General features: G+C 56.2%; 1 protein-coding gene across 1 annotated transcript in view; it reads left to right on the top strand.

Moving 5' to 3' along the window:
- Positions 1 to 9,301: 9,301 nt before the first annotated feature.
- Positions 9,302 to 12,682, top strand: part of LOC125955629 (RYamide receptor) — a 51,636-nt gene continuing 48,255 nt past the window's right edge. The window contains exons 1-4 of the mRNA XM_049686805.1: positions 9,302 to 9,633; positions 9,736 to 10,140; positions 10,217 to 10,330; positions 10,836 to 11,034. Coding sequence (XP_049542762.1) covers positions 9,302 to 9,633; positions 9,736 to 10,140; positions 10,217 to 10,330; positions 10,836 to 11,034 — 1,050 coding nt within the window. The remainder of the gene's footprint in view (positions 9,634 to 9,735; positions 10,141 to 10,216; positions 10,331 to 10,835; positions 11,035 to 12,682) is intronic.

Raw genomic sequence — 12,682 nt, 5'->3', positions numbered from 1 at the left:
TGTGCACCGTGACCTTCGGCCCGTTACCAGATGGCCCTTCCCGTTCGCCCCGAGATTGGCTTCCCCCCCTCTCCCCCTCCCCCTGGGGCCACAGCCAGAGCCAGATCGGTATCGGTATCAAGGTAGGCGAGCGAGCGAACGAGCGCCTCAAAGCAAAGGGGGAAGCCGTATTTCAATTTGATATGTTATGCTACAAGCGCCATAACCACCTCCACCTCCTGGAGACCGCCACCAACCCCCCCCCCTCCACCTCGGGGAGCTAGAGTACATCCTCTCTCTCCCTTTCTCTTTCTCTCTCGCTCTCGAAGGGAGGAAATGTTTTCCCAGAAAAGAACAAAATGAAGAAAATCTCCCAAACGGCAATTGAACACACACACAGCACACAGCACAGCACACACAACACATTGCCACTTTCACTTTCAAATAGCTACTCCAAGAACGCGCCCCCCTCCCCCTTCCAACCCCCTCCACCAACCACCGGTTTTATTGTGGTAAATTCCGCGCCAACAGCAGCCAAAGCGCCCGGAGTTTAGTCGCGGGGCTTGCGCTCGCTCGCCTGCCTGCCTGCCTGCCTGCCTGATTATTTGTCTAAGAAGGAGTGAAACAAACCTCCCTTTCACAGGGAGAGGGAGTGAAAGAAAGGGGTGGGGGAGTGTGTAAGAGAGTGTAAATGGGCGGTATGAAAAACACTTGTGCAACACGCGGCCATCGCCGCCGACTGCCGTAGTAAGGTAAACACGCACGCAATGGCCCCATGGACACACACACACACACGCACACGCACACATACACATACAGCGCGCCAACAGGCCATCACTCGTCGCTGGTAGCTGCTCAGCTTGCTCGGTCTCTAGAAGGGGGGGGGACTCCTCCCGATCGGTCGCGCCCGTTGAGAGCCCCTCCAGTCCGGCTTTTATGACTATGAGAAGGGGCTGGGGTGCGGACAGAGGGGTGGGTTGAGATTTTTAGCCAAAACCGATTGGCGGAGTTTATTTAGATGTTTCGACACAGGCGCGCGCACACTGCGCCAACGCGTAAACAAAGGCAGCCAGCCAGCCAGCCAGCCAGCAAAGAGCGTCGAACGGCGAATCGTCATCCCCTCTGGAACCCCATCCCCATCCCCGTGCACACACCCCCTTTGCGCGACGAACGTGAACATGAATTATCGTCCACGGGCAGGAGAAGGGAAAGGGAAAGGGAAGAGAAGGGAAGGTTCTGGTAGAATTTACGGTGGTTGTCTGGTGGGCCACGGGTGCTCGAACGCTCAAAACTACCCCCTGCACACACCCCCTTCTTATTCCTACGCGCCAAAGCTGCAACGCGATTCATGCCGACGAAATGGCGAAATGTTTCCGCTGCTCAGCTTCTGCTTCGGTGCTTCGGAGCACGAGAAACGTACAAGAGAAAGAAAAGAGAGAGAGAGAGAGAGAGAGAGAGAGGAAGAGAGAGAGAGAGAAAGGAAAAAAAATCAGGAAATAAACACCGGAAGCAGTGTTACGGATACCGAGTGTTGGTCTGCTCGGAGTAGTTTTGATTGAGCAATATAGTGCCAGTGGCCACCAATTCGACGCGTCTGACTATTCGGGTTGCATGTGTGTGCGCGCGTGTGTGTGTGCCTCCACATCATCATCATCATCAGCATCTGGAAGGCCACCATTTATGGGCCTTACGGTCCCTTCCCCTCTCACGTCTAGCGTCTAGCGGTTGGTAGCCTTGTGTCTGAAGGCCTCGTGGCCTTCGCCCCCGCCGCCTTTGCCGCAAAATGGTCGCCAGGGGATGCAGGCAGCCAGGGGTACTGCCGATGCCAATTCGGTGATTTGTAGCCAGTACACCCCCAGTAAGGCCACTCGCAACGATCGAATCGTCGAGAAAGAGAGAGCGAGAGGGCTCTAGCGTTGCTCTTGGGTACTACTATAGTACCCCCAGAGCCTGAAACTAGTGAGCTACCATGCGCCTCCATTAGAATCAGCTTCTCCATGGTGTGTGTGTGTGTGTGCGTGTGTGCTGCGATGATCTGTCGCGTGGAGTGGTGGCATAAAGTGGCACTTATTCCGATCACAAACCAGCAGTAGCACCATCACTAACATATAGTGCTGCTGTGGCACCACCGATGCTTTTGCTGCAATGTTTTCAACCCCTTCCTTTTGCTGCTGCTGGTTTCCATCGCGACACCACCCCTCCTCGACGAAGAACAACAAAATTATCAAAGAAAAACAACAAAAACAAGCAGCGCCACGGAAACCCCTTTTCCGTTCCCTGATATTTATGAGACTGACCCTAGCAACTCTGTGTGTGTGTGTGTGTGTGTGTGTGTGTGTGTAAGGCTGGCTGCACGCGGGCGTGTGCAGCGATCAGCCCGGCGAGAGTTTGTTGCAAGCAACAAACTCAGGGCTGCAATCACCACCACCACCACCACCGCCTATCAAGTGGCACCGCAGCCGGTCTCGCGGCTGGAGGAGATGAGGGCTATTAATATTATTTATTCAGCAACAACTTTGCTCCCGGAGTAGCAGCAGCAGCAGCAGCAGCAGCAGCATCAGTACCCGGTCTCAGTACCGTTTCCATTGGCAGAGGCCAAACGATTTTGCGCGTCTTCCGCAACCAACCACAACCACATTTCTCTCTCTCTCTCTCTCTCTCTCTCTCTCTCTCTCTCTCTCTCTCTCTCTCTCTCTCTGTCTCTCATGGGGGTTTTTAATGGGATCTAACAGAGTGTAGAGAAGAGGGTAACGGGGTAAGGTGGTGGTGCTGAGATGCATAAAGGCTCCCACGCTGACCAGTCGACCGTAGTCCCCAATCCAATTCGTGTTCGCTTTTCGCGATCTCGCTCGCGGTAAAATGGTCAAGGGATGGAAACATCGAAACGTGCGGAAGGAGGGGGGGAGGGGGAAAGGGGCTGTTCAAGTGCGAAAACTGGCGCTCCACCGTCCCCCTCCTTTCTTCCTTGTTCCAACACAGCAACAACAGCGGGCAGCAGCAGCAGCAGCAGCATGAACAGCAAGGATCTTGCTTTATTTGCTTTTAATTATTTAAAAACCACCCCCCCCCTCCTCATCCCCTTTCCTTCCAAACCATCCGTCAAGCTACCCCCCCTCGCTTCGAGTTTACGCTGTGAGTAGGTGTGTCTGTGTGTGTAAATTTGTGTGTGTGTGTGTGTGTGTGTGTGTGTTTGTACAATCTCGGTTCTTTTCTTCCCGCGTTGTTCCGGTGATCATCTCCTTCTTCTTCTTATTTTCCAACCCTTTTCTGTAGTGTGAAAGCGGGTTGACGGTGGTCCCGTCGGTTGCCCGAAACCACCGGCACCAGCAGTGAGGTCGCAAAATGGCGTTCTTAAAATAGCAAAAAGCAGGAGCCCCACGGTGGAGCCCATGGTTCTCCCCTTCTTTTTCCCTTATCACCACCGGCACGGCCACTTGGCCTGGCCTGACGGTGGCGCTAAGGCGTGGCGTGATTGGGTGGAAATTGATTCGCCAGCGAGAACGATTATCCCTTTTCACCTTTTCACTCCCCATTCCATTTCTTCCTCACTACTTTGTACATTTAACTACCTACAATCATCTCTCTCTCTCTCTCTTTCTCTCTCTCTCTCTCTCTCTCGTGTTCCTTCGTTTGCATATTCAACAACTAAGCAGCCCACTTAATTGAAGCTCTGCATTCGCCTGCGGCATCCCTGTTCTGCTCGATGTTCCCTGTGTGTCCTTGTGTGTGTCCCTGTTGGGCTGTCTGTCTGGCCTGGGGGTGGTGGCTTTCCGGTGTGTAGTAACCCAAGGAGTAGTAACTCATCCGCATCATCGCACGCATTAGCTCAACAATCGCCACGCCACGCCACGCCGCCATTATTCGAGACACACAGAGAGAGAGTGTCTATCGGCTTCGGGCACTAGAGCGTTAGCAATTCAATTTTCAATCGCACCCACCCCCTAATGAGGGTGTTGAATGATGCGGAAAAATGGGCAACAAGAAGCGCGCCAGCGCCACGCTTTTGACGAAACCATCATGCTTCACATGCCTGCTGCCAGGCTGTCTGGGTCCGGGCCTCATGCGACTTAATTTTATTTATCCAAATCCCACACCACGCCACGTATAGCTCTCCCTGTTCCGTCTCGTCGCCCGAGGAGGGGCCGTCGGTTTCGGTTTCGTTTTCATTTTCGCCCGCCAACGGTTGCCGAAATTAAGTTTACATTAACGAATGGAGGGGCGAGGGGGATGCTGCAGAAATAAAACGGGGGCAGTGGGGTGCAAAAAAGGTGTATTGGTTGGTTCGTTCGGCGGCGAGGTTCGCATCGAACCACTTCCGGTTACGGAGGTACAGGAGGCCTGTGTGTGTGTGTGTGCGAATGTTGGAGGATATTGAACCAGCACGCGGGGAACAACGGCCACGCGGTCTGCGTCGCTCGCGCTTAGCGTTCAGCAAGCGTTCAAGCGTCAGCTTGCTCGGTGGCGCACGTGAAATAATGAACATTCTACCCGAGAAACAGAGAGAGAGAGAGAAACGAAAAGCGAAAGATGAATTCAATTTACATTAAAACCAAATTGCCATCATGTTGCAGGCCTATCCTCCTCCGTGTAAGCGGTATGCAACAAGCGGGCGCCTAGGGCCGAGGCGGGCCCTCTTCCCCGCCACCCCTCTCTCCCCCTTCCGGGGGATTAACGCGGGATTTTTTTTTTCTGTTTTTCCAGTTTTGCTCATTTTCTCGGGGCCGGAAGCGGCCGAGCGCGCGCGCGCGCGCTGCTACCACGGTGGCCATTAACCTAACACCCTTAATCGCACACCCCTAATGCGCACACCCTCTGCACCGCTCCGCGCCCCCGGATCAGCTGTGTATCAACCGGAACCGAGCACAAGTTAATCCAGCAGTCCACGAGGCTTTTGGGCTCGACGACGAGGGGGGGGGTTGCAAGACCGAGGGTGGAGCAACACCCCCCCTTGCCACGCTCTAGGCTCATGTCCTCTAGGCAACGCCTTTGCCTTGTTCTCCATTTTTTTTGTTTTTGTTAACGTTCTGGTGGAAGGAGCTCCGCTGGACTCTGGACTGGGGTTGGCACCACCACCACCATTGCCTCCCTTGTGACGATGGGTACTGGGCGTCTCCATCGCCGACGAACTGAACCACCGGAAAATCTGTGGAACTTCCCCTGACTAACCTTCCGGTCGGCTACTACCCCGGTGTGTATGTGTGTGTGTGTGTGTGTGTGTGTGTGTGTGTGCTCTGAGGTATATGAGATTGGCTTTTGGCATCTACATTTTCCCTGGTTTTTTGCCGGGATTCCGAAGCCAAACGAACCACGAACACGATGCTGTGTGGTCGACAGATGACGCAGAGGCACCGAACCGGCGCCATCCCTCAAAAAAAACTATACCTCACTTAAACCACCTTAAATTCACCGGCCAGCCAGCCAGCCAGCCAGTTAGCCGGCAAAGCATACACCTGTTCCGCATCCCCCTCCACCCCCACCCCTAACGAAAGGTACGGAACGGAATGCGAAAACGGTCTACGAAGATGTTTGGTCCAGGGTCTGTCCGGTCTGGACCGGTCGAGGCAACCCCCTCCCCCCTCCCCCTTTTCCTCGGTACTCGGTTCACAGACCGTGGGCCAAAGGGCATAGCATGCTGGTGCTGGTGTTACCGCCATGTTCCAAACGGTCGAACGGTGATCTACTCCTTCTCTTCCTCCTTCTGCTGCGTGCTGGACACACAGTTGCGCTCTAGTTGCTCGGTGTAAGGGTGTAAACCACCCCGGGGGAGGGGGGTTCCTTGCATTCCCCCTTATCGTCCTTTCGCCCAGAAATATCCCAGAAAACGTTCGGTTTTCGGAGCGCGCGCGCGAACAAGAAGCACGAAGCTGAAGCCGTTGTCCAATTGGGCGGAAAACAAGGCACTCCCCGACCGACCGACCGACCCACCGTCTGCTGCAATCTGCTGCTGCTGCTGCTGCTGCTTTCTCGCAAACAAGCAGCGACCTTTGCAGCAATTCCTAACTATGCGTAGCGAGCAGCAGCAGCACCGCGACCGCACACACCACAACCAACCAACCAACCATCGCGTCGCGTCGTGTCGTGTGGTTTCCCGAGCCAAAGTTTGTCAGGTTAGGTCACGGAGGGAGCGGTGGCCGCTACTGAAAAGTTGCTGTGTAACCCTTATACTCGTCGAAACTATTTGCCACGCAGCTGGGTGGTTCGGGTTTTTGCGTGCTGCCTCCCTGCCGATGGTGCCAGCCCTTCCGTACTTTGACATGGAGTCTACACACACACACCCGGACGCGCAGACTCCTACGACGAGGGGACGTAGAACTGTAAATTAATTACTTGATAATGGGCACGATAACGAGCCGATGACGATGATGATGATGATGGCGAGGGGGATGAAACCGACCGTTGATGGTGAAGGGAAGGGGGATGGGGAGAGGAGGGGTGGAGGAAACTATTTGCAGCGCCGGTTTGCTTCCAGCAGCCCCCCGGGGCGCTCCAGTAAATAGTTTAATTGGATTCCACGTCATCGTTCGCCAGGTTTTTGATGCCTTGATGCCCACCAGCCCGCCAGCCAGCCTTCTCCGATCGATCTTGCGTGTTCGTCACATCAAATCCTGACACACACACACACACACACACACACATGGGCACGGGAGCAGCAGCCAAAGTTTAACCTCAGCCCGAGGGTTCGCATTCCAGCCGCTGCTCCACACGCCGTTGCTTACCCTGCGGAATGTTTTCGCTACAACCCGGGACGCCAACCACTCCCCCACCCCTCACCACCCTTCCTGGCTGCCATCTCCCACGCAACACGGCTACGGGGTTCCCGGAGTTCTCCGGCTCGTGCTCGTGGCCGGCGAGGAATGTCCGGAAGGGACAAGGTTTTGTTGGAGGGGGAGAATAATGTAATGCCCCTCACCACCACCACCAGTCACCGGGCTGGGCATGGGACGCGGGAGGGGGGCCAGGAGGTCAGTCAGTTCGCTAGAATGACGGGCACAACATAAGTGGCGCCGGCCGGGTTACTCCCGGAACCCGCGCCGGGCCTGGCCGGGCCGAGGGGGTGGTTTGCCGATCCGCTCTACCCCCTCATCCCCCCCTTCCCTTACGAATGAATCATCATCCCCTACGAACGAATTGCGTCTACGGCTCGAATTTTGCCCTTCGCTTCGCGTTTTGATTTATCTGAATATCATCCCCGCTTCCCCCTCTATTGGGGGGATGGGGGATGAGGGGTGCTCCGCCGGTCCGGTTATCGGGGCAAATAACAAAAATCCCATTCTAGTGTGCGGCGAAGGCGAAAGCGGCAGAACGCAGGCGGAAAATATTTGTTTTATGCTTGGCGCCCATAAATCTTGGGCGCCGTCGTTGTGCCAACGATAAGAAGGGGTGGTGGAGTGTGGGGGGTTGGGAGGTTAGGGGATGCTGATCTCGGTTTTCTTCGAATACATTAACTCATCGTCATCGCCGTCGCCGTCGCCGCCGTCTGAGGTTCTACGAGTGGGGGGGGGGGGGGTGCCAAACACCCCAACCCCCCGCTTTCCTCCTTCTCCCCCTTTAAGCTCAGGCCAGTAGTGTTTCCGCTCGTGCGCCTTGAACCTCACGCCCACGCCCAGAAAGGGAAAGCCAGAATTCGGTAGCCAGCATTCCATAGCAGCCCCTTCTCCGCCTCCCCTCTCCCCCCATGCAGCCCCTGCGGCTTCTGGCGTGGCGGTACGCCGGCGTCGTCCTATATTTAGAGTTTCAAAAAACCCCCTCCCTCCACCCCTCGTTACCACCAACACCCGATCAGGATGATAAAGCACCCGAAGTGATGCGAGTGCGTGCGTGCGTGCGCTCGTGCGTGTGTGTGTGTGTGTGTGTGCCACCGCGACTGCCGCCGCCGACAGTGTGCTTGGAATTCGCGATTTCCGCGGTTGAAGTGGCCAATCAGTTGACGTTGACGTGCCGTTTCGCTTTTTCGCGCACCCCCCACCCCCATCCCCTCTCGCTTCCCCTTACCTCTACCCTTAAGCACACACACAACGGGTGCTCCGGTGGCTTCCGTAAACCCCTTTCCCCCCACCAACCCAGGCCCACAATGTGACAGATTGCTGACAGCGAAAGCGTATCCATCCCCTCGCGCTCTAGCCCCCCTCTTCACCCCTTCGCCCACCCCTTGGTCCTCACAATTTCGTTTCGTCCTTTGTCCGGGCCCACGGGATGGGGGCGAACTCCATGATGTTGATGACCATTACTGCCATCTGTCCACCCCCCCCCCCCCTTTTGCTTCGGGGTGGTCAAGAGCTACCCCTCCCCCCTCCCCCTCTCCCTCTCCCCGCAGCAATCTACTAGCGCGCTCTCTGCCATCGGTTTGTTGATTTCTTTGTTTTGCTCGAACCGCGGGCTGCTCCCGGGAGCACTGTTCGAGGCACTCAAGGACTTGGTATGGTAACTGGAACAGAACTGGGGGGGAGGCAGGAGGCAGGAGCAGAAAACAAACAGCACAAGCCAGCTAATGAGCGATGGCGGTGCTGCTGCTGCTGCTGCTCGTTGTTCGATTCGCCGAATCCCCGGCGTGCGGCTCGCCCTCCCCATTTCCTTTGACCTTCCCGCGCGCCCAGGAACTGCGACGCGCTGTCATGTCATGTCATCACCCCCCTCCGCCCCTGCTGGGTCACAAGCTAATCTTGGATATTAGTGAGGTTAATTATCTGCTAATAGCGTCTCATCCCGCTCATCGGACCGCTCTGCACGAGCACATGTGTGTGCGTGTGCGTGTGTGTGTGTGTGTGTGCTTATTTATCGTTTTATCTAACTCTCGCTCACTCTCTCTCTCTCTCTTTCCTCCTCTTCCTCACAGGCCTTGTTGGTTGGATTGTGTGTTTTTTTTCCTTTTCTGCCCGCGAAGCAGCACGAAAGGATCCGTTGATGTGCGCGCGCGCGTGTGTGTGTGTGTGCACGGCCCGGAGTCCTGGGCACTAGTAGCAGGCACTGACTGGCTGACTGGCTGGCTGGCTGGCGATGAAGAAGCGATGAGCCCCCGCGCGATGTACCAAAAAGCACTGTGTTGTTGTGAACCGTTGCGTGTGTGTGTGTGAGAGAGAGATGTCCCCGATGCCTTGAACGCTTGAAAGGGGCTGTGAAAGCGAAAACGGGAACGGGAGGGTGACGCGTGCATTCTTTTCGCTCTCTCTCTCTCTCTCTCTCTCTATTTCTCTGATCGGATCGATCTTTGCTGCTGTTTGTAGCTAGCAAGGTAGTGGTGTGTGCGTGTGTGCCGGTGCCGGTGCCGGTTTTGCAGTGAAAAAGCCTCACGCGCAGGCAACAAACACACAGAGAGCGAGTGATGATGGTGACGCACACGGTGCTACGCTACTCGGACTACTTCACCAAATCCCTACTAACCGTGGCCGGTGGCGGCCGGAATGATACGACGAACGGGGGCGGCGCCCCGGGGGCACTCCTCGCGATCAACGGTAGCCTGCTGTTTGGGTTGCATCCCAGCAATGGTACCGGCAACGGTACACCGGTACCCGGTGGCGGCGGCGGCGTCGGCGTCGCCAGCGGCGGCAGTATTGGAGCCGCGGATCTGTTCGGTGAGGTGTACGCACCCAACTACCCGTACGTATCGTCGACCGAGGAGCAAAACTATCTGGAACAGCTAAGCGAAGGCCTCCGGAATCACTCGGCGGCGGCGTCGATGGCGGCGGCTGCGGCGGCTGGACCGATCGGCAACCGGTCGTCCGTCGTGTACGGTGACTACGGTGGCCTTGCTGGTGGTGGTGGCGCCCCCGGTACGCTCGCCGCCGAATGCAGCAACGCGTACTCGGCCGGCCTTTACTTTCAGCTCACGAGCTACTTCCTCTACATTACCATCTTCGTGACGGCCGTCATCGGGAACTCGATCGTGCTGTTTATCGTCCAGTCGAACCCACGGATGCGCACCGTCACCAACTTCTTCATCACGAACCTGGCGGTCGGCGATCTGATGATGACGCTCTTCTGCGTCCCGTTCACCTTCATCTCGCTCTTCATCCTACAGTACTGGCCGTTCGGGCTCGCCATGTGCCGGCTCGTTAACTACACGCAGGCCGTTTCGGTGCTGGTTAGCGCGTACACGCTCGTTGCGATCAGCGGGGACCGGTACATTGCGATTATGTGGCCACTCCGGCCACGCATCACCAAGACGTAAGCGCATCATCACCGTGCCGGTCGTAACGTAGCCGTGCAGTCATCGTTTTTTTCTCTCTTTTCCGTTTAAAAGCTGCTCCAAGTGTTTGATCGGGATCGTCTGGATTATCGCGCTCATCACCGCCGTTCCGATTGCGCTCTTCTCGACGCTCTACTTCCCCACCGATTGGCACGTCCAGTGCAACGTGTACGTATAGCCGTAATGGGGGGATGGGGTGTTGCTGGTGGTGGTGGTGGGGGATGTGTTTTTGGGGTGCGTTGTTTCGGTTATCCCTCCTGGGAACCCATTTCTTTCGCCTGCGAGTATGGACACTGCCCCAGTGTGTGTGTATGTGTGTGTGTGTGCTAGCAGCTTGTCAAAACAAAAACAGTCACCCCCTCCCAACCCCTGGATAAGCCTGCTCGTCGCCACCAAAACCCTACACGCGCACACACACACACACACTGACACATGGTGGTCAGCCTTAATTAGACCAACCCCGTGGGGGGTGGATCACCACCACCCCCCAAATGGTAAGGGTTGGTAGGTACCTAGCTTAGGGTAAAACATTAAAATTACATTAGACAGACAGCCAAAAAAGGGGGGGAGGGGGAGGGTTTTAGCACCCCCCCCCCTCCCCTTCACTGCGCACTGACACGCACTCACACTACAAGAACTTCTCCCTTGTACTCCCCTTTTTAACCCCGAACAGACCGATCTGTGCGGAGAAGTGGCCATCGCCCGAGCAGGACGACTACTACACCATCGCCCTGCTGACCACCCAGTTCGTCATACCGCTCGTCGTGCTCATATTCACCTACACGCGCATCGCCATCGTGGTGTGGGGTAAGCGGCCGCCGGGCGAGGCGGAAAATTCGCGCGACCAGCGGATGGCCAAGTCGAAGCGTAAGGTAGGTGCATCCAGGGAGGGGGGTTGATGGTTTACCTGCTACATCAATTTCCCTAACCAGGGGGGGGGGGGGGGGGGGGGGATGGAAATCCGGGGGTTGTGTAATGGTGAAACGTGAAGCTGAAAGTGGACAAGACAACGGCAAACCGAGGGCCCCAAAAAATGGAAAACCATTAGCCAGTGGGTTCGTGTCAAGGCCACCACCATTCCCTCCTCCCCCGGGGCGAGCCAATTAGCTTCGTTCGCGTTCTTTAATTTGAAACTCTAACCGCTTCCCGTGCTTCCCGTTACGCGGGGCCCCGGGGGGGCGTGGAAGAAGCGGATCATCACATTTTTGCTTTAATATGATTTACTTGGAATTCCTTCCCACCCGCGTCCGACCGCTGGTCACCGAAAAAACGGCGGAATATCAACCCCCAGGAAATACACCCCCTCCCCCGAAAACCTAACCTAACAAACGATCCGCCCGACAATGTGATTCTGTCGGCGACGACGACGACGGATCCTAATTGACAATTAAGGCACCCGAGGCAGGCTAGGCCAGACCAGACCGGGCAGCCAGACCAGGCAGTCAGACATACCAGCAAACGGTGCGTAACAGGTGATGTGCACCATCCGGTCTTTCCGAGACAGAGAGACAGGAAGCGAGAGAGAAAAGGAAAGAGAGAAGAGAAGGGAGAGCGAAAGCAAGCAATAGTCAAATTGCAACCGGAAACCGGAAGGTGGCTGGTGGTGGTGGTTCACCCTCTAGCGGATAGACCATTCTTCGCGTGGTTCGCGTCCTTGCGATTGACTTGCGACCTGAGAACATATCATCAAGGCAACACAATGGCGACGGTGTGTGTGTGTGTGTGTGCAAGTCACCGTCAACAACATTCACCTTTGGGGTGGGGGGTGTACCTTCCCCCACCACCAAGAGCACTAGAAGAAAGCCTCCCGCGCAATGGCTGCTGTATGAGGTCGGCGACCACAAAATGGACGTTCTACGGTCTCCAGGAGTGAATGGGGTTTGGCGGTGAGTAAAGTGGACCTGTGGGCTGTCACGCACGCAAAAAAAGGCGCACTCTGGTGACAAATCTAGTACTCATCCTTGGCGGCAGGAACTCTAACACTGTCTCATCTCATCAGGAGTAGTAGTAGTAGGTTGCACGACGGGGTTGCTGGGGGGGGGGCTCCATTAATCATCTCACCTTACCTCACCCTGGGCCGAGAAGGCCCGAGGGAAGAAGAACCCCTCTCGCGTAAGCGGCTTACTGCCGCTGCCCCCCCGGACCGCTGCATCTGCACCCTTCCTGAGGTCGCACCACCCTCCCCCCAACAGGAGTCATTATAGAGCTGGAGAGCTTTTCTGGAGTGTTGTTCAAGATTGAGTGAAAGGGATGGGGGATGTGGTCGGGGGGGTTTTTGAGTGTTTTCGGTTCGGTCCTCCCGGAACGATCGTCACGCACCGTCACGGACGAGGGCGAGGGGGCATATTTTCCCAGTTGACCTCCGCCACCCAGCTCACCCCCCCCCCCCCCCCCCCCTGAAATCCGATTACTCATCGGCACAGAGTGCAAAGGGGGCTGAAGGAAGGGGTGGTCCTTTGTCCAATACTTCTTTTCATACCGACGGTGCTGCTGTTGCTGATCCGTTCTCAAGGATAAAAT

This window comes from Anopheles darlingi, chromosome X (assembly GCF_943734745.1).
Source record: "Anopheles darlingi chromosome X, idAnoDarlMG_H_01, whole genome shotgun sequence".
NCBI lineage: Eukaryota > Metazoa > Arthropoda > Insecta > Diptera > Culicidae > Anopheles > Anopheles darlingi.
The sequence above is the reverse complement of the archived record's forward strand: the minus strand, read 5'-3'. Positions and strand labels throughout refer to the sequence as shown.